The sequence below is a fragment of the Xiphophorus hellerii genome, chromosome 1, assembly GCF_003331165.1.
Source record: "Xiphophorus hellerii strain 12219 chromosome 1, Xiphophorus_hellerii-4.1, whole genome shotgun sequence".
Classification (NCBI taxonomy): domain Eukaryota; kingdom Metazoa; phylum Chordata; class Actinopteri; order Cyprinodontiformes; family Poeciliidae; genus Xiphophorus; species Xiphophorus hellerii.
Genome location: NC_045672.1, coordinates 16,609,233 through 16,629,593, shown reverse-complemented (window position 1 = coordinate 16,629,593; position 20,361 = coordinate 16,609,233). Strand labels below are relative to the sequence as shown.

The window sequence follows — 20,361 nt, the reverse complement described above, 5'->3', positions numbered from 1 at the left end:
GGTCAGGTCTTAATAAAACTATCCCAGCAGAGACACAGATTTATTTTATTTTATTTTTATTTTTGGCTGAATACGCAGGGAGGTACCGTGCAATAACAGACTGATGTAACAGCAATAAACGTTTCAATATTCTGTTTATTGAAGACCTTACGCATATACATTCATATCAGTATTACTTTTACAAGACAACGTAGCAATCCTTACAAGCGCAAAGGAAGGAATGCAGTGAGGTGGGCGACATCATGAAAGGTACGATCATGGACAACTATTACACTAAAACAGAGTTCTTTTTAACATGAAGTGAATGGTACAAAATAACAAAAAATTTATTTTTTTGTAATTCATTCTGAATGTCGGCCTATACATTCCCACCAACCCCTTACAGTTACAAACTGGCTACATAGAGAGAGCTATAGATATGGAATGCTGTATTGTACAAGACGAACAGTAACATAAAGCACTATTACATAGCGATAGGGGATCCTCAAAAAAGGATGCGAATACTAATAATGATTATATCTTAATTTTACAGAGTTATACACGAGGACAAGGTAAGGATGGAGACTATACTGCAAGTACATTAGGTCGGCCTAAGCGGCTCCCCGTCCCTGCAACATAATAATAATAATAATAATAATAATAATAATAATAATAATAATAATAATAATAATAATAATAATAATAATAATAATAATACATTCTTTGAAGGGGTTTATTTAAAAAACTTTTTAATATTAATGGTTTTGATTTGTTCAAAAAAGAAGGGGTACAAAAAGTCACCTACAGAGAAAGTGGCCCGCAGAACACCACTTGTAGCACTTTCACATCAATAACATGCTGCAAACATTTTATTTTAGCTTACTCATAATACATAACAGATAACATACTGCGGTCACACCCAAGTCCAAGGGCGAACCCACCCGGAGGCCTGAAACGTCTTAAAAATTATTTTTGATTCTATCTGTTCACTTTGTATGTACATTCTGTAATTATCACGAGCACCAATACGTTTCAGAAATGCTCCTTTTGGCCTGAAAGCGTGCATCCGCCATAGCATGTGAGTGACAGCTGGCGGACTGAGATGAACTGCCACGCAGCAATTTCTACTGTTAAAGTCACCCAATTCACGCATCCTTTGTGAGTTTTTCGCTGGCATAAGTCTGAACGTTCTTCTGTTGTAGCAGCTCCAGGACCGTTTTCGAACGGTGAAAATTCACGCAGGACTCAGTGGTTTGTTGTTAAGACAAGTTGAGAGGTAACAAAAGAAGTAGAATAATAATACTACTAATAATAATAATTATGCATATAAAATTTTTTTTTTTTTTTTTGCTTGCACTCATTTGTTTTTATCCCCAGTGCGCAGTCTGTCAGGCTCGGCTGTACTGCTGTGAATTCCGTTGCTGTGTTACATTTATGCGTTTGTTATTCTTGCCTCTCCTCTGTCACGCAGAGACCCAGAGTTCTAGCACTCCTTGCCCGTGACCGTGAGGACACAGAAAAGAAAACATGGGGATCACTCTCCTCTTGAGCAACAAATTACACGATAGGACGCAGAAAACAGCCGTGATGGATTTGTTTTTTTCCCCTCTTCAGATCTTAACTGAAGATATTATAAAGACATTACAGCGCGGAATCGTTGCAGTCAGACTGTCTGACTTCGCGAATATTTTTAGGCCCTATCTTAAGATTTCTGCCTTGAATTGCCTCTTCTAAGCCTTCAACTTTCAGGCTAAAACAGGATGAATGTTGTCATATTGCTTCAAAAAAAATATGCTTTGGTGGTTCAAGAGCGGAGGGTTATGATAATTGCGGGGGGGGGGGGGGGGGGGGGGGTACACAGATAAAACACATTTTCACAGCTTTTGTGCCATTACACCACGCCTCAAGGCTCACTGATGTGCATCTTATAGGACGCCATTTAATGGCTTGTTTTCAAGGGATGGGGGGGGGGGGGGGGGGGGGGGGGGGTAGAGATAATCCAGCAAAAAGGATCTAATGATAGCCTGCAATGTGAATAAAGATGGATATATGAGTGCATGCATTGAAAGAAGACCTAAGGGAGCGTAGTAGGCTTGGCTTTTTTTTTTCTTCTTCTTCTTCTTACTGCTTATCGATTCACCTTCCTATATCCCGAATCTCTCTAAAAGTAGGCCAAAGCTTGCTCCCTCAACATGAGTCTCTTTTTCTTCATCCTGCGGTTCTGGAACCAGATCTTCACTTGTTGGTCACTGAGGTTCAGCCGGTCAGAGAGCTCCCTCCGCCGCTGCCGGGTGATGAACTCGTTCAGCATGAATTCCCCTTCGAGCTCCGCCAGCTGGAGCTTGGAGTAGGGTTTGCGCTTCTTTCTGGTCCGAGTGTGCATCGGGTACCACGGGGCACCTGGAGGAGAGGAGACGAGGAGAACGAGGTTGAAGGAGGAGGCGGAGGGAGGGGGTCAAGGAGCAGATTAGTCAACACAGTAAGGCTACAAAATCACGGTCATCTTCAAGGTTATGGCGAAGCTACGGGGGCATCTGTTGTCTTAGAGGGGGACAGGTCACTAACAATCGCTTGAGCCATAAATGGGCGCAATTAGAGCGTAAATTGTGTCATATGCAACGTTATACAGTTGGAGAGTTTTTTTGTTTTGTTTTGTTTTTTGCAAAAGTTGCATTGTGTATATATAATGAGAACCACTGCAAGCTGCACGATTCTACAAAAGTTGGACCTGTTTTGGCCTGGTCTGATGAGTGCTTCAGTTTCTCTGAGCACTTTCACCAGATTTCATCCATTTTATCTCTTCTCTCATGGCCCTGCACAGAGGATGCCATAGTTAGCTAAAGCGCAGCTTTGCATCCCCAAGTTTTTATAGTTGCAGTTGAAACAGCGCTAAAGCAATAATTAAGCCGTACCTGCAGAATTTACCTTAACTTTTCTGTGCTAGTTTCCAGAGGATTTTAAACAGCTCAAGTCCACAGCGACAGATATTAATTCTGTTTACGAGTCACGAAAGAGGAAAAACTCTCTCCCTCTGTCTTTTCGACGCAGTCAACCAAAGTGAGTCCTCTTCAAGTCAGTTCACTAATTTGTGCTTGAACAGTGAAGGAAGGCAGCAAAATCAGCTCACCTAGAAATATGATGATCTCAGCTGAATGTTTTGGCCCAAAAACTATGGAGACACCTATAGTTCAGAAGGGGTTTTCTGGGATTGCTCGCAACCACATGGTGCATGGGGTATTTTAGGGCAACCCCTAGTGGCGTGTGCGCACCACGCATGTTTCCTGCAGCCTGAAAAGGCTGCAAGATGTGCATCAAAATAACAATCCCTCCCTAAGGCGAATATAGCTGCAGTCATATTATTAAAAAAAAAATTTAACAACACGTTTATTGCACCGCAATTAATCTAAAATGTCCAGATAACAAAAAAAAGCACCCACCTCCGCCTGCGGCTATGTTGCCTGAATGGCTTCCCGGTGACACCAGGGTCTGTGTGTCGCTGGATGGAGGCTTTCCGCCCTCATTCAGCAGAGAGGAGCTGGAGTCGGACTCCATAGACTGACAGGACGGCGGATCCTGAGTGAGCTGCTCCGTCCCATACTCATATTTGGAGAAGGCAACGCCGCCCGCAATCCCAGCGTGCATCCCGTGGTCAGATGTTAGGGAAGATGCGTCCCTTGCCCTGTCCTCCCGTTTGAGGCTGCCGCCGCCGCCGCCGCCGCCCCCTGAGCAGGTCTCTCTGTTCCCGTTGCTGTAGTAACACTTGCCCTCCTCTGGTCTGGTGATCTCACACGACCGATTGAAGGAAGGGTTAATAGACACGGGGCTGCTAAAGTAGGATTGAGAGTATCCATTGCACGGCTCCGAAGGGTTCCACGGGAGGGAGCAAACATTGTCCCTTCTCGGGTAGGAGAGAGACGGTAGCCCCGCCAGCTGTCCCCCTGAGGCTCTAAAATTCGGAAAGTAAAACGTGTCTCCCGTGTGGATGTTTACCAGAGGTCCCACAAACCCTGGATTAAGGAGATTATGCTCGCCCATTTCCGCGGGCCCGACCAACAGCTTCTAGTTTATTGCAATCTGACATTTAACATAGTTAAACCTGGAGCCGCGCCTGATTGGTTATCCCGGCACCACGTGGCCAGGCTAAGTTGTGCTCCACATGGTACCACCCACTTGGTCCATCTCAGACAAAACAAAACATTAACTTCTGTATTACAACGGTTTATAAGCTTTTTAAAAAATACTATAAACCTTTTATTTAAAATGTAGAGCCTTGTTTTTCTCCCCCTCTCTCTATGAGTCCAGAAGGGAGTCTCTTTTCCATTTGCACAAGTGGAACTGTCCACGGCCTCGTTTAATATCTTTATATGCTGGCAAAAGTTTTTTTTTTCTTATGAAAACTATTTTTTCCTTCGAGAGAGGGTGCGTATACGACTTCTTGTTTTCTAACAAATTATGGTTGAATTTCGTGTCACATAAAATCGTGATGCCCCAATTTACAAGCTTGTTTTAAGAAAAAGACTGATCCTCATTGCTCATATTTACAGTAACAGGGTCAGCGAGTTGAAGCCACCGGGTCTGTAAAAAAAAGAAGAAGAACAGGAAGAAGAGAAAGAAGAAGACGAAGAAGACGATATTCTACAAGGTTACTTTAAGAGCGTATATTTCACATCATATTCTCTAGTACACCTCACATGAGCAACTTTAACAGATACCTCCAATAAACGTTGCTGGCCAAACTCTGGTGGGATAGTTACACCTCTCGCAATTCTTTTATATGAATTTTACAAGATATCAGAGGGCACTTAACTGATTCAATCAGCGGAGAGGCCCTCTGCTTTATATCGCACTAATTAGTTGATTTAGAAGCGGGTGTGAGGACACGGAGCAAATATGGAGGCAGACAAGAAACTCGCCTTGTAATTTCAATGCACATTGTGAACAAATGCAACAGAAATGGTGTTTGATAAAGCAGAGTTCATACAAATCCTGTAAAGTACTGTTTCAGAAGTTTACAACGCGTTTGGTCATCAGTCTGTCACGCAACTCGCGCCAAAGCGGTGAAGTCTAACTTCTGAAGTCTCTCCTTGTCACTAAGCACCCTCACAACACCCCTTTATTTCTGAAAAGATCTTATTAAACAAATCCATTACGATTTTTTTTTTATTTTTTAACCGAACTTGTTCCAATGCTCAGTCAAGATGTTGATATCAACAGATGTCATGTATGGCTCTGCGATGTTGGGAAAAAAAAAGTAAAATAACGTCATGGGAAATTCTTCTGATTTGGAGAAAATGAAGGGAAAGAGTATGAACAAATATCGTAATGTCTTTAAATTTCTTAAAGGCTGCCAAGGACTGGTGTGCTGCGTTAATTCAAGTTCAAGACGCAGAGTCACGGTGCGTTGAACTTGATGTTGAACTCTAATACTCTATCTTAAAGGTATTGCAAATTACTCTCACATAGACAAACCAATTAAAAGCCAGCAATTTTTTTGTATTTTGCAGCATATATTGGGGGTAGACAGTCGCAATTCTCCTTAATAATGTGTGGGAGAGCACGTTCAAAATGTCTTTGGGTTGCAGAAAACACAACTCTTGTAAATAAATATCTAAATTCATAGGTAGCAGAAACATGACATAGTTAATAATGAAAAAAAAAACAACTCATTCAGTCACCTGATTATGCATTTAAGGATAATGAAAAATGCGCATGGCAGCCAGAGAGTTGCACATGCGTGCTAGATAGCCCTGGTCCCACGCTACAAAATTTGCCAATGAGGTGTTATGTGAGAACACCAACATTCATTTAAACACTTGTTTGGGAACGACTTGCAAGTCAGCCGATATGTGATAGCCGTATCTGTCACTTTTGACCACGCATCCTCTCCCAACCCAAAGGCACCGAGCCGCGCTCAGGCCTTAAATAGCAAGACAAATATCAGATGTTTTTTAACAGGACAGGCTGCTGGGTCTCAGCGTTCGCCGCAGCTCCTATCACTGCACATTCTTTCATCTAGTTAGTGAGTCTCGCAATGCGTGCAGCGCGTTAGTCCAGCATAATATGGGAGCGCAGCTACGGCACTTCGCGGGTTCTCGTGTTGTCGGAACGGCTAGCAAGAAGCAACACAGTGCGGTGCGGTGATGGCAACAAAAAGCGCCCCGTGCAATACGAGTAAGGTGCAGGCTGGTAGCAGCCGCTTTACCTCGGGGGAGAAGAGGCAATGTGTTGCACCTCCCAGCCTCGTCTCTCCACGCCTCCGGTCCACAGATCCAAACAAATGCGTGTCTGCACAGGCAGTCTCCAAGCTCTGCTACAGTCCCATATCTGACCCCGATATGTAATAAAACAATACAAAATAATCTTCTTGGTAAAATATAATGACAAACGGAGCACTGTCAAGGTCACTGTCTAGTACACTGTCTGCTCCTTATTGAAATTAGCCAACTGGAATCCCCCGTCCTGCCTAGACAGGGCAATAGCCTAAACAAAGGCCTTTTCTTCCTTCTTTTCTCTCTTTGATTTTCTGCAGGCAGGTTTCCACAGTTATTGCCCTATGGAAGCTTTGTAGAGAGCCTTCCTTAAGAAACTAAGTCACTGGGGAAAGATAAAGTATGCAGAGAAATGTCAATATTCTGAGCTGAAAAGTTTGGATAATTTTTAATTTAATGACTTACAACTACCAACAGCAAACCACAGTATTACTTTACACCAAATACATTTATCCAGGGATACTGAGCACCAGAAGAAAAGAAAAAAAATAATACTAAACAAAATTACTACAATACTCCATGTAAGTAATTAAATAATGGGAGCATAAAAAGACAAATTTTAAACAGTCAAATTAAAACAAACTCTTAATAATTCAGTTAATGTTATGCAGAATCAAGGAAACCATCACCAACAGCAGGCCGTTTTTCATTGCTTTGAACAAAATTTAAAAAGTTGAACTTGAAAGTGTGAAAAAAAAATCTTGGTATAAAAACATGGCGACTTAATTTATATATATATAATTTATTATATACACATATGTATTTTTTTAATCTGCTGCTTTAAAATTTCACATTCACAGGTAAAGAAATTAAAGCGCTGTTTGCTTGTTTGTTTCCCGTGACTCCATGTGTTTGTGTGGATGTGCGCGCGTGCGTGCGTATGTGTATGTGTGTGTGTGTGGGTTGCGTGTGTGTGTGTGTGTGTGTGTTTAATGTTTCCTCGGTAATAATATTTGTAAACACTTTTAGATGTAAGATTCCTCATTATCATAGTAAAAAATATTTAATTAAGTTGAAAATTGCATAACTTTTCTAAACTTTTTATGTTATTTTATCTGTAGTGATACATGTGCATCTCGCGGAGACACAGGGTTTGATTTTTAAGGCAACTTAACATTGTAAAAAGAAATAGTAATATTGTTATGCGATACACGAATGGATCGGAAAACTTCAATGGAGCTGCTTTTATGTTAATAAACAATTGTCCAATTATTACGTAGTTACAGATGAAAGCAAGATAATAAAATAGCTACAGAATAAAGTTATGATACACTCAAATATAAATATATGTAAATACAGGGGAAGTAATACTGGTGTGTATACTTATTTTAAAATGTTTTGTCCATTTTATTTTTCCACTTTCCTATTTTTGTAAACCCTCATAAATATTTATATATTATGTTTACTCACTATTTTGTGTTATATTTTTATTTCTTCTTCTTTTACCTGCCGGGCACTTTGTTCAACTTGTGCTGCTTTTGAAAAAACATAGTTACAATAAAAAATTATAAAAAAAAAAAAAAGCTTATAAACTGCAAAACTGCTGTGAGTATTTCTACTGCGGATGTTTTATCTAAACAGGAATCACACTGTAAAACAGTTAGGGCATCAATGGAAACTACTGTGTCTGATATGCTTTAACCAGAAGTTCTACTTCAAGCATTTGAAATATTTTTTCATTAAAACGTCCAACAAATAAAACTAAATAAATCAAACTGAATAAAATATAGACACAGTGCATTCACATATGCCGCCTAACGCAAGGAAGCAAACTGCGACAGTGCATTTAAATCAAAACTGTGGCAAAATTAGCTGAGTAAGCAGAGTGCTGCATGAATAAGAAACACTTAAAGCACTTCCTGTTATTTTCCTCTGGTCACCACCAGAGGTTATCAGCCCCCTTTCTCATGTCTGTGTCTGGTAGCGGCCTGCAGCAATGACGAAACATCACGCAGACATAAACAAGGCAACTTCTTGTCCTCCTTCGGTGTTTTCAACAGAGTCCGTGTCTGATCAGTTCAAATGTAAAAGCAATTTTTGGAATTTGGATTAAAATAAAAATGGAGACCGCTTTTGTGACTGAATGTTGGGACATTTCTGTTGTCTGAACAATTTAAACAGCGTTGACTTTTAAATAGGAACACATAAGGCTGCAGCGGGTAAAACATTAACATGATTCTCATGAAGCAATTCACGTCTAAGATTTCCTCTACAATTGTACGCTTGGGATTTTCGTACATACATATGTTCAGTGTAATATTGTATTACGTTTATATATAAATATTTATTTCCTTTTTGTTAGCAAAAATAGAAATTAGTTACCATATGCTTCCGAACTGACTGAATAAAGTATTGAAATAGTATTTTAGGTTTATTTAACATCATATGTTTGGGGTGTTAGGACTTGCTAAACCACGCGTTTACTGTTTCACTATAACATTAAATTAAAATTCAGAAGAAAAAAAAACTCCTGTCATATTGTTTCATAATATCAAAAGCTAAAACAATTTTTTAAATATGTATTTTTAAAACTTTAGTCTCCTGGTTTTATTATCTTAAATCCGTACAAGAATTAATTTCCAACAAACAAGTTTTGCGTGCCAATTTAAAGCTTTATCACGTCCAAAAGTCATAAAACAAAGTCCACGTAAGCCGATCGACAAGATACGGGAAAAGCCGCCCTACCTTTAATGGCTATATTGTGGGCGATGTCTTGTTATTATTTCCTCTTGCTGTGCTGATTGCGTGGCCCGTTGCTGCAGATTGCTGCTGTTGGTGAGAGCCGTCAAAAGTCCTACCTGTCCGCCGTGGTCAATAACACACACACACACACAGAGAGAGAGAGACACACACACACAGTCCTCGTGGTAACTGCATGAAACTATTGCTGACTCGCAGAGGCTCAGGAATACGATGCATATAACTATACTTTTTGCGCACTTCCCCAAAAACTGAAAAGAGCCCAAATGTCGGCGTAAAGCTCCGAAAGATGGTCAGAAAAACCCAGGTCAAAGGATATCGCTACACTTCCCCTTTTTATGAATTTATGGCATGCCATTAAGCCCCGGCTGTCTAGACGGGGGAAATAACACCTTGTTTGCCCACAAACAAACCACCGAGCTCCGCCGTCCAGCCCCCTTATTTATTATTCACAATCTTCTGTGATGTCAAGGTCAAAGTGACCACATAGTCATGGTCAAGGGTAAAATAAGAAGAGCCAGAAGTTTCCACTGGCTGAAAATTCAGGAACCCAAACCAAAAAGAAAAAAGAAAAAAAAAAGCTTCAAAAAGATCTGCAGAAGCTGGAAAAACTGACACAACGCTGCAAGAGAGTGGAATAAAACCACATCTCACCTAGTAATTATAAACCGAGCAGAGCTTTTAGTTATCCCGATTGCAGGAAAGTTACACTAAAAAGTACAAGGGTTTAGAGATTGAAACTTAGAACCGAGTAGTCGTGCCAAAGCCGTTTTAAGCCTAATCTAGTCCTTTTGGCATCCGTCAACTCAGCTCAGTGTCCATTCCAATCAGAAACCTAAATTACAGACTTGACGTGAACATGTCTAAAGAAGACCTAAAATAAACTAACTCCAGCTTGTGTCTGATTCCCAGATTCATCCCAGCTGCGTGGGATGTTCATTTGAACGTATTTTCCTTCAATCGTTTTAGTAAATATGTCTCGTGTAGGTAGCCTTACTAAACTATGGGGACAGGCAGTTGTAAATGTAAATAAATAAATAAATAAATAAATAATATGCCTTTCCTACAGCAACACAAAAAAGTTCTGTGCCTGTAAATATATATGTACAAAACAAGCAAGAGATAGATTTTGTTTGTATTATATTATCAATTGATAAACCAATTTGCATAAATATAACCCATTTAAAAATGTTCGCACATATCACTTTACTTTTTGCAACCTTCCTCTTGCAGGGGGGAAACTGTGTATGCCACACACACTTTGGACAAAAAAAAAAACAAAAAAACGTGACAGTGTGTCGACGTATTACGGTATTGAAATTGCGAAAATATGTGAATTCTTTACGTTTTAGACGAAAGCGAATTTATTTTAAACAACGAGAGACAGTTACTGTGTTAATCGGCCTGGATCACTGAAGAACTTGCGCAAAACTTACCTGTTTTAGAAGCAATTGCCGCAATCCACATTGGACGGCGAAATACATACGGAAAGAAATGCAAATTTATCTAAATACCGATGTCACACATTAATTCAGCAATGCAAACAGTACACACACTCAGAGGATAATTGCTTATCAGGGGAAACGCGTAGAATTTGCTAATCAAATTGTGCTATTTGAGTAAAATGCTGTCTTTTATCAGAATACGCTTTTACTTTTGGAATGTGGAAAAAGCTGAACATCGTTACCTCCCTAAAATAAAGGCCTAAATCCTTTTTTTAAAAGTAATTTTTGCAAAAGAAATGACCACCTCTTTCTTTTAAAAAAGGGAAAAAATGGCAGACGATTGTTTTAGGAAGGTGGAAATATGCTTTTGTGTGGTGAAGATTAGAACATAACTCGCTTTATTGTTTCCCTTAATTTTATCGCACGCTACAACCTAAAAATTTGTCTTAATCGATTTTTCTCAGAACTAGGTTTGGTGCAGTTACATTGAACCAAATCTAACTTGACACGCTGATAAAATCTCAGAACTGACGCATAAGGTCGTGCAAATATTGAATATTTTTGAATGACGTGGTTAGGTCCTCATAAATTAGGATCGCCCTTTGTGTAACAATGTCTATACTAGATGTCCAATAACTATTCGGTGGTACTGGTGTTGTAATGTAAAAATAAAAAATTAAAAGAAAACTACAGCAGGTCTTCAGCCCATTAACATATGTGCATCTCGAAACGAATTGAAATTTTCCGGTTGAGATGCGTAATTGACTTGAGTATGAGCGAGCATTTTCATAATCATCATTTATTTATGAAACACGGTTACCAGAACGCAATTCAACACCACATTACAGTTCACATACTGCACCAAAGTAGAAACGATACAGGCTTCGTATACACGACGTGTGATCATAGCGCCACCGTTACACTGAACAAGGTCATAACAAAATAAAACGATTGTGCATTTATATGTAATACTCACTTTAATGGTTTACAATCATTCCAGTTGCATGACAGAGTCCTTCACTGATAAAGGAAAACATACAGGTTTATGATACTCCGGTACTAGATAATATGAATTAAATAATGGCGGCATTGCACTATACAGATTAACAACATAGCAGCCTATGTTTTAGCCCAGGCTTTACAGAACACATCCCACATGTGGGAACATTGCTTTTGAAATTCGGATGATTTTTTTTCTTCCTTTTTTTTTTTAATTATTCTTTCTGCTGAAAGTCTTCAATGTCAGTTGTAGAAACTGATTAAAGTCGAAAGTTCGACTTATGCTGTCCATATGGCGATCATCCTCTCTAAAATCACAACAGTTTCCTTTGATTTTGATCTCCCCCGTTGCAAGTACTTTGAGACGTCGTCAGTCCGTTTAAAGATGCAGGCTTGAAGTAGAAGAAGAAGAAGAAGAAGAAGAAAAAAACACGCAATACTTGTCTTTGAAATACAGATAGCGTTTTAAATATTATATATTTATATATGTACATTCCTATAAAACAAAATCGAAGTGAACTTTCAACATTTTCACAGTTTTTAGAGGATTATCTCTAAACTGAGAACTGGAGGGGAGGCTGTAGACGTGGTCGGCGGTGTTGGCTGATGTTGGAACTTAAATTAGAAATTTAAAACACACTCGACCAAAACAACAACAGAAAAATATATGATGTTCTTCGGTCAAGATCTTTCGATGCGAGAGGTAAACAGATGCCGTGTTGTTTTCGGAAGATTCGAGGTGCAGCCCTGTCTGTATCAAGTGGTGTGGATGTGATTGTTCTTGGATTTGCTGACGAATTTTTTCTCCTTGACCCGCCGGTTCTGGAACCAGATGGTGACCTGGCGCTCCGAGAGGTTGGTGGCGGCCGAGATGCGCCTTCTCTTGTCTTTGGTGATGAACTTGCTGGCCGCGTACTCCTTCTCCAGCTCCTTGAGCTGGATCTTGGTGTAAGGGACGCGCTTTTTGCGCCCGCGACGGTAACTGCTGACCTCGGGCTGCAGGGGCACGACGTCTGCAAAGGAAAGAGGGGAACATTTTAGATTTTGTCCAAAAGATATAATGCACACTACCAGGAGAACTCCAGTTGGCAAAAAGAATGAAATCTAGAAAACGGCATGCGAGGGAGTGTGCGTATGTGCGCCGCGTGCGTGCGTCCTGCGTAGACTGGAGGTAGGGGTTGTTCTCAGGTGTGGTGCACCTGACATTTCAGAACATCTGACACAAAATCGATTCTAAAAATACAAATAAAAAAAATTCACAGCACTCTTTGTTTCAGTAAATAACACAAAGCATCAACCTGCAGCAGCTCTGTTAGATATATTTTTCAGCGGTGAGTGATCATTAATGCTTCTTTAAACTGCAGTGTACCTGCTGACTAGATCTACAAACCACAGTCACGGTTATTATTAATGGCATCTTGGATAAATCTGTCTTTAGGAAAGGGGGTAGAAGGAACATTGTATCTGTTGCAGAGAGGAGTGCCCAAGGAAGTGCCTGATTAGAAAACTAAAAATTGCCAACAAATCTTAGTTCTGAATGGAGCTCTTAAAAAAAAAGTATTGTAAACTTTACATGCACAAAGTTACACATATAAGAAAACTTCAGATGTAGAAACCTGAACTGTGTTTAAATACCCTAAAGTAATACTTGGAAATTGTTTTTTTTTTGTTCTTCTTCTTCTTTTTTCAGTAATTGACTAATTTGTTAGTGTTACATAAATTGATAGTTTCCATTTATTTTTAAAAAGTTTATAAGCTGCTAAAAGAGTTACAAAAAAGCACAGTTCGAGCAAACTGTGACACAAAGTTTTATAATTCCTTTCATTTTAAAATCAAATGAGAGGTTGATTATTCTTTATTGTGAACAACTTAACATTTTGTGTTTTAACATTCTTCTAAATTAAATTCTAAACGATGACTAAAGTACAAAAAAAAAAAATCTGGAGTGGTGTTCAGTGTTTCTTTATGGGTTTTTTTTTTCTATTTTCATGCAGTTGTGTTCATGTGGGAGGACGTCACTGTGTGTTTGAGCACGTGCGCGCGCTTACTTGACAGCGTGCCCGTGCTTGCGTGGCTAGCTCCAATATATTTGCAACATAAAAAATGAGAGTAGGGGGCTGCAGGGAGTCGATGTGCGGGGGGCTGGTGGGGGGAGTTGAGGGGTATCAGTGTGCAATTAAAATAGCTGCAGATTTCACAAAGATCATAAACGCCAAATGAGATGTGTGTTACAGCGAGTGACCATTTCACTGCATGATCACAACATGCGAGCCTTAATAAAATATAAAAAAAAATAACGTAAAAATGATTCCTGATTGTGATGCGTTTATCTGTCTAGATGGCAATGCAGATGTTCTCTACAAGAGTCCAGATTGGCCTGTATGCAAAAGACGCACCACAAGGCTCAGAGATTTACGGCCACAGTCCAAATCCAGCAGGCTGTGTCTCAGTCACTGTATTCTCCTACATGGGGCAAAGGTATGCAGTGATGTACCTTTATATTCTACGTGACAGCAAACCTAGCCCCTTTTGTCATGTGACTGTGCCAGGCAACAATGCTCAGAATATTGTCAGAGGGTCAGGCAGCTGAAAAAGTGTATTTATTCTCATATCGTTATGCATGTGCCACTGATTTTCGTTTGTTTTTATTTTAAGCTGAATATTTGGTATTTAATTTAATAATAATAATAATTTTTTAAAAAAACAGACAGCTACTAGAGTCTTTTAAAAAGTTTTATAATTTTGCACACAATTAAACAGTGAAAATATGTAAATGTTCTTTATGGTTTAAAATGCAATTTATAATTTAGCATAGAAGAGACATTCTAGCACAAAATAAAATACATGTGAACTTAAGGCTCAGATGTTAGAAGAGGACACTTGTCTGTTTGGGTTTAAATAATGCTCTGAACATGATGACACGTGTTAAATGTTGTATTAGCGTAGTTGTGGAAAAAAAAAATTCAATTCAGTTTATTTACACAGCGCCCAATTCACAACAGATGTCTCCTCAAGGCACTTTATAAAAATCATTTAAATTCAATCACATATACTTTCCAATTGATCCTTGTTATCAAACAGTACAGTAAGTTCAGTTAATCAAAGTAGTTTAAAAAGTTTCTATTTCCGGAAATATAATGACTGTTTTATATCCATACCTGGGAAAGGTGATTTCCAGAGATGGGTTGACTGCGTTTGCTCTTTAGAGCAGTACACCTGTCCATCCCAGCCATTGGAGAGAGCCCAGTGCTGGTAGCCCTCCATGGGGATTAGGGCGTCGTGTCGCGGCTCAGGATGGGCGCTGATTCCAGGCACCACCGACACGTCCAGATATCCTGGGACGGCCTGGTACGAGCTGGCGAAACTCGGGTAGAAAGCAAACTCTTTCGGCCTGGTAGACAGTTCTTCCGTGGGGAGAGCCGTACTGGGTTCGGCGTATTTCTCCGCGGGGTGGTACGAGCAGGGCTTCTGCTGCAAGTTCACGTTGTGCGAGTGGGATAATCTACAGCCGTAATATGGGTTTCCGAAGGGGTAGCCGTAGCTGAGAGACGCGCTCGAAGACGTTTGGGGAGCGGGGCACTGCCGACCGCTTTCCGGAGAGGAAATATCCGAGTAGACGGAGCCCTGGTGGGTCGCTATGGAGCCAGAATGCCGTCCCAGCGCAGGGTGCGACATCAGGTCCCTGCAGTGGGTCGCAGGGCAATTACCGCTCAGTCCCTCCATTGTTTGGCTTTTATTCTGGCTGCTTTCATTCGGGCTTTTTTCATAAACGTACATCAAGGTGTCCGCCCAGCGTGGATGCAGAACCAGCGAAGTCGTCATATCACGGGCTGCCGATGCTTTTTAAAAGTCGACTACTCCAAGACGGACACCTCATTTCCAACTACATTTTACACCGAGCGCATGCGCACACCGGGCCCAACAGTGTGTCCACTTCATTAAGAGTCTGGCACGTGATACGCTAACAAGTCCTGCGAGATTGAGTTTGAGAACAGGGGCAGAGCAGCTCCTTTAAAGACCCACTGCCTCGCATGTCGCCGTTTTTCCCCCACAGAAAGCCGAGTCACACCATTGGTTTAAGTCCGCTAGACCCACACCCTTAAAGGGAAGTTCTGGAAACGCTCAAGAGCTGGGCCACAGGAAAACAATCAGACGTTTAGCCGACTCTGTGAATTGACTGAGAATGTGTGCCATCGTGTTGATACATGAACCAGTTTACACATGTAAAAGAGGATGCAAGTTTATTTCCATAAAGAAAATAATGAATGTGATTTTTTATTTTTATTTTTTACGTGGTCTGGAGTAGCAGCGCAATGCGCAATAGTTAATGTGGTTCGGTGCTTTACGCAAAGCATTGGGTTCGTGTGGTTACTTGCTAGCATTTTAATTCATTCATCTACTTTGGTTAATACTAAGGTGAATAAATGTTTAATAAATTAGGAAATATCAATGCAAAACACAAGCCCCTTCCTTGCAGGAATCTTATGATCCTGTTTCACACTGACATGCAAAGAATGCATTCTATATCCAAATATGTGTGTTAATATCCCATAAAGAACTACTTCAACAATTACTGAAAAATTTGTAAAAGTCGTACAATTAAGAAACAAATCAAACGAGGACATCTCAAAATAAAATCATAATAATAAAAAACCAAATAAAACATGGGATCTACAGTGTGTGCGTCTTCGTGTTTATGTGTGTAGCCATGTGTGTGTGATTCAGAGGTATAGTTTCCCCCCCTTAAAAAAAATTACAAACTTTAAGGTGTTGCGTGAGTGTCAGTTGCACCTCATCAGCAGCAACAGCAACAGGAGGGGACGGAAGCTATGCAGGTAAGACACCATTGTTTCAAATTGGGACTCATCAAATTTTCATTTAGTTAGAAGTCATTTAACTCGTTCATAATGAAAGCGAGTCTCTGTTCTTTGAAGAGAAACTATGTCTGATATTTGCGAAATTTCTTTCACAGCTTCATAATTATTACTTGCAGAGATAAGACAATTGCAACGTTCAACAACCTCGTGATGTTTTTGGCACACAGGGTTGTAGCCTGGGTTTAGTTGTAGCCTGCGCCATTGACTCTTCCTGGCGACAGCAAGGACAATTGCCTCTTTCAGTTGAACTATATACAAACCACTAATGATATTTAGTTGGAACCCAAGCTAAAAAAAATAAAATAAAAATTGTCCCATTTCACCCAACGGGTTACTTTTTACGCATGCCACTGACATCTCCGAGCAGCATCAAAAGTTCCTCTGAGCGCTACACTTTTACCCTTTCAATCAAGTCCTCTGTTCTTTGCCTGATGAGTTATTTCTTTTTTTTTTTTTTACTTGCTTACTGAATCAAGTAGCAAATGTTATAGCTGGTACAGGTCCAGAGTGTGTCATAATGCCTAACCTATGACTCACACATAAAGCAGGCTTTCGAGCTGCTACTGCAAAAGGACGCGCAGTCCAACAACACTTTTTTGGACTGATAGGCATAAAATGCCCATCGATTCCTATTTGTAAACGCATCTCAGAGAAAGTTGGACCCTCGCTGCCTCCCCAGTCGCTCCTCAGTCAGAGGCTGTTGCTTCTTTTGTCTCAGGGAAATTACAACTGCGGCGGAGGGCTCATCCAAATGGCAGCTGCACGGAAGTCCAAGGTCAAGGTAAAAAAACGCAGACAAACAGGGTCGTAAGGAGAGTCTAGACAGACAAGAATGAACTTCACACTAGAGTATACATGCAAACTAGCCGTTATTTGGAGAGCCTCGCTTTAAAATATTTGGCGTGAGAGCGGAGGTTGAAGAGCTGTGCATGAGTCTTCCAAAATATCAATAAAATAAGTCTTTTGAGAAGACGATCGATAATGACGCAGTCTTATTTAAGGAGCCTGGATGAGTTCAATTTAAAGCAAAACGAACACCGAATACATTCGAACTTGAGTTTAGTGAGCCCATGTTACGCACAAGTTGACGTCCGAATGTACCAAGGAAAGCGAAAAACAATCAGACACTTTGAACTGAGTAAAATAAACAGCCTCCTAAAACCACAACAATGTACATATTGACGGATCCTGTGGTTATCTCATGTCAAATATACACTTAGCATTCTCTTGATTTTAAATGAAATATACATATGTCAGGGGGGGTAAGTCTTAAACTGAAAATATTGTTTGTTTTTAACTTCATTTGTGCACTAATATATGCTTTAAATGACATGAATTAGACTATAAAACAAATAATAAATGTTCAAATTATATTTCTTATTTTACCAATTGTAACGTGCCATTATTATTGAATGAGCATACGCCAGGCATGCCAGTAAGATAATGAGTACAGAGACCTATCCAACCGGAATAGTTTACTTTTAATATATCTATAAGGTTTATAAACAGTGCACATGCTGCAGATAGACGCGTGGCTTCTTGTAGGATTAGCACATGCTCATATTGCACAGTGCAGAGATATTTTATGCTATCCACTTATTGTGACACGTACAAATAAAGCCTTTATCAGACAGCTAATGTAGCGCGCTGGCACTTTCTCTGCAATTTTTGACCCATTATTTCCTCGGTATCAATATTTCCTAGTTATAATAATATCCTCAAATGGACTGAGCCGGTGCGATTTTTATTGGGTTTGTTATTGTTTTAATAGTTCAATCGCAATTATAGTTAAGCAATAAAAGAACAAAAATGACTGCGTCCGATTCTCTCCAAATTTCGTTCAACTTACTCCAAGCTCAAATTAAATACCAGAGTTGCTGATTGAAACGTGAGGCTCTGCGTCAACCACTGAAGTAAACAAAACTAAATACTTTCTTTCACCTTTTATGCATTTCTCAGTTCCAGACTGACTCTATAAGAGAAAAGGCTGTCTGTACAAAAACATTACAATAAAAGTTATTTTTTTATTTTCTGTTTAAAAAAAACCCTAACTGTTTATATATTCACTTGGTCTATGTATATCACATTCGAAGTTAAAAAATACAGCTAAAAAAAATCTAATACTTCTTTTTTAGCATCGCATCGCAGTGGTTTCAAACATTTTCAGAGCTCTAAGTCGGAACAACAGCAGTGTCCAGCCATGATGTGGGGCTATAAATGACAAGCAGACATCATGTCCCTCCAGACGAGTCTTGTCGAGCAGGGAAGGAGTTCTGAGTCTGATACAGAGGTTGTGGGGGAGGGGAGAGCATCCATCTCCATGCAACTGCATGCTGCTTACCTGCAGCCACCGGCTCTCTCAACGACCTCACTGCATTTACGCACATGACTCCAAAAGAAGCCAGATATGCCTTTAGGAGTCGCCTGCCTGCACCTATTTGCGTTTGTATTGCCTTATCACACGTCTTGTTCATATAAATAAAATAAATTAGTCGATATCCAAACTAACTGCTTTCACGTTTTGTCTTAATAAGTAATTAATAAAAAATAAAAAAAACATAAATAAATCAAAAAGTCAGTTGGTCACTTATACCGAAATGGCTTTGTTCACTTTATTCATTTTCAGTATTCACGAACACCATCCCAGGGCTTTGAAAAGTGCAAATCCACAGGCATAAAACACGCTTTAACAAACCACGTAACGACTCAAGAATTTGCTGACTGCTTGCAGGTAGACTGCAGTGTGCGTCATGCAAGCTGGAATCAGACCATCTTCACGGGTTTAAAGCCAGCTCCCGGCGTTTGTGAGATAAAGTGGATTTAATATTTTTGACAAAATCCCCGTTACACCTTCCAAACCGATGGGCGTGCGAGTTTTTTTTTTTTTTAATAAAAGTACTATGGCAATATATGTAAAAGTCTATTATCAGGCTACATCAGGCTACACTGGACCATGGTTATTTGTTACTTTTCTAGAAGCTACCACTCTGAAATTCTATTAATATCATGTATTTTACTTTAAGTCTCAACTTCGCAGAGGTTATCAGGGGGTAAAAAAAAACTTTGGGGCGATTAAATACTTTGTAATATTAATGCGATACAGAATGTTATTCTAGCCACAAAAAATAATCCCAATATGAGCTATTTAAAATCAAGAGCCTGTTAGAAAGCTGAAGGTAATCACTCTGATTTTAAACATTTTTCACTGGCAGAGTTGAGCCATCTTCGAAGCTTGCAACATTAGTCGAGAGCTTATTTGGACTTGGTTGTCTCACTGATTCTGGGGCTAGTTGTCTAATGCGCACGCAAGAGATTATACGACGGTCATAAAATGTGGGATTTCTTCATAGGGGTTCTCAAGGCCGTTAGGAAACATGCGACATCAAAGTGTTATAAATGTATTAATTTTGCTTAACTTTCTAACGCACAGAATAACTCACAATAATTTAATAATATAACCACGGGGTAAAAAATATTGTTTCGGATGTAAAGTGCGTTCGCCGGTATCCAATTCCAAATCATCGCTCTTAAAAAGAATAGAAAGAGTACTTCTTTCAGTTATATATACCCTGGTATTTGGTCGGTTGTCACCAGGAGAAAAGGGGAAAAGCATCTTGAACCAGCACACTCAGCTATGATTTAAAGATGGAGTGGTAATTAAAATATGCTTCAACGCAGAACCAGTAAAAGTGCAACGACAAACCCCGGTCTAGCCAACATGACCAAACATTGCGTTAAACGCACAAACTATATGGAGAAAATAAAAGGAGTGCAGTTTACAATACAACTTTTAGCTGAGTCTAATCACCAGGTTATGAGAACATGTGTGTTATTTGGATGCCACGGTCCTTTGGATGGACGGTGGCAAATGCCTGCCATATAATTTTCTTTGTCAAACCTAGATTATGAGTTTATTTTTCAAAATCTTATGAATCAACATACCCGTGTAGTCAAGGGTATGTTGTGCGTGCGTGTATGCGTGCGTGATGGATGGATGGAAGTGGAGGGGTGTAAAAGGAGGGCGGGCTAGTTTTCTGCACACAGGAGAGCAGAGCAGTCCACTGTCAGAAAGGCAGTGTTGCTAAACTGAAA

General features: G+C 39.9%; 2 protein-coding genes across 2 annotated transcripts; both read right to left on the bottom strand.

Moving 5' to 3' along the window:
- Positions 1–117: 117 nt before the first annotated feature.
- hoxc12a (homeobox C12a) lies at positions 118–4,190 on the bottom strand. The gene is made up of 2 exons (XM_032575056.1): positions 3,417–4,190; positions 118–2,379 (listed from the first exon to the last, which is right to left on the bottom strand). The coding sequence occupies exons 1-2, from the start codon at positions 4,012–4,014 to the stop codon at positions 2,141–2,143; spliced, it is 837 nt and encodes a 278-aa protein (XP_032430947.1). The 5' UTR covers positions 4,015–4,190; the 3' UTR covers positions 118–2,140.
- Positions 4,191–11,176: 6,986 nt separating this feature from the next.
- hoxc13a (homeobox C13a) lies at positions 11,177–15,595 on the bottom strand. The gene is made up of 2 exons (XM_032575045.1): positions 14,551–15,595; positions 11,177–12,405 (listed from the first exon to the last, which is right to left on the bottom strand). Exons 1-2 carry the CDS (start codon positions 15,212–15,214, stop codon positions 12,149–12,151), a joined length of 921 nt encoding a protein of 306 aa, XP_032430936.1. The 5' UTR covers positions 15,215–15,595; the 3' UTR covers positions 11,177–12,148.
- Between the last annotated feature and the right edge of the window lie 4,766 nt (positions 15,596–20,361).

Coding starts and splice junctions, on each gene's coding strand:
- hoxc12a (XM_032575056.1), bottom strand. CDS start 4,014: ATGGGCGAGCATAATCTCCTTAATCCAGGGTTTGTGGGACCTCTGGTA. Junction 2,380..3,416: donor CAACATAGCCGCAGGCGGAG/GTGGGTGCTTTT, acceptor CCTCTCCTCCAG/GTGCCCCGTGGTACCCGATG.
- hoxc13a (XM_032575045.1), bottom strand. CDS start 15,214: ATGACGACTTCGCTGGTTCTGCATCCACGCTGGGCGGACACCTTGATG. Junction 12,406..14,550: donor CTGGAAATCACCTTTCCCAG/GTATGGATATAA, acceptor TTTCCTTTGCAG/ACGTCGTGCCCCTGCAGCCC.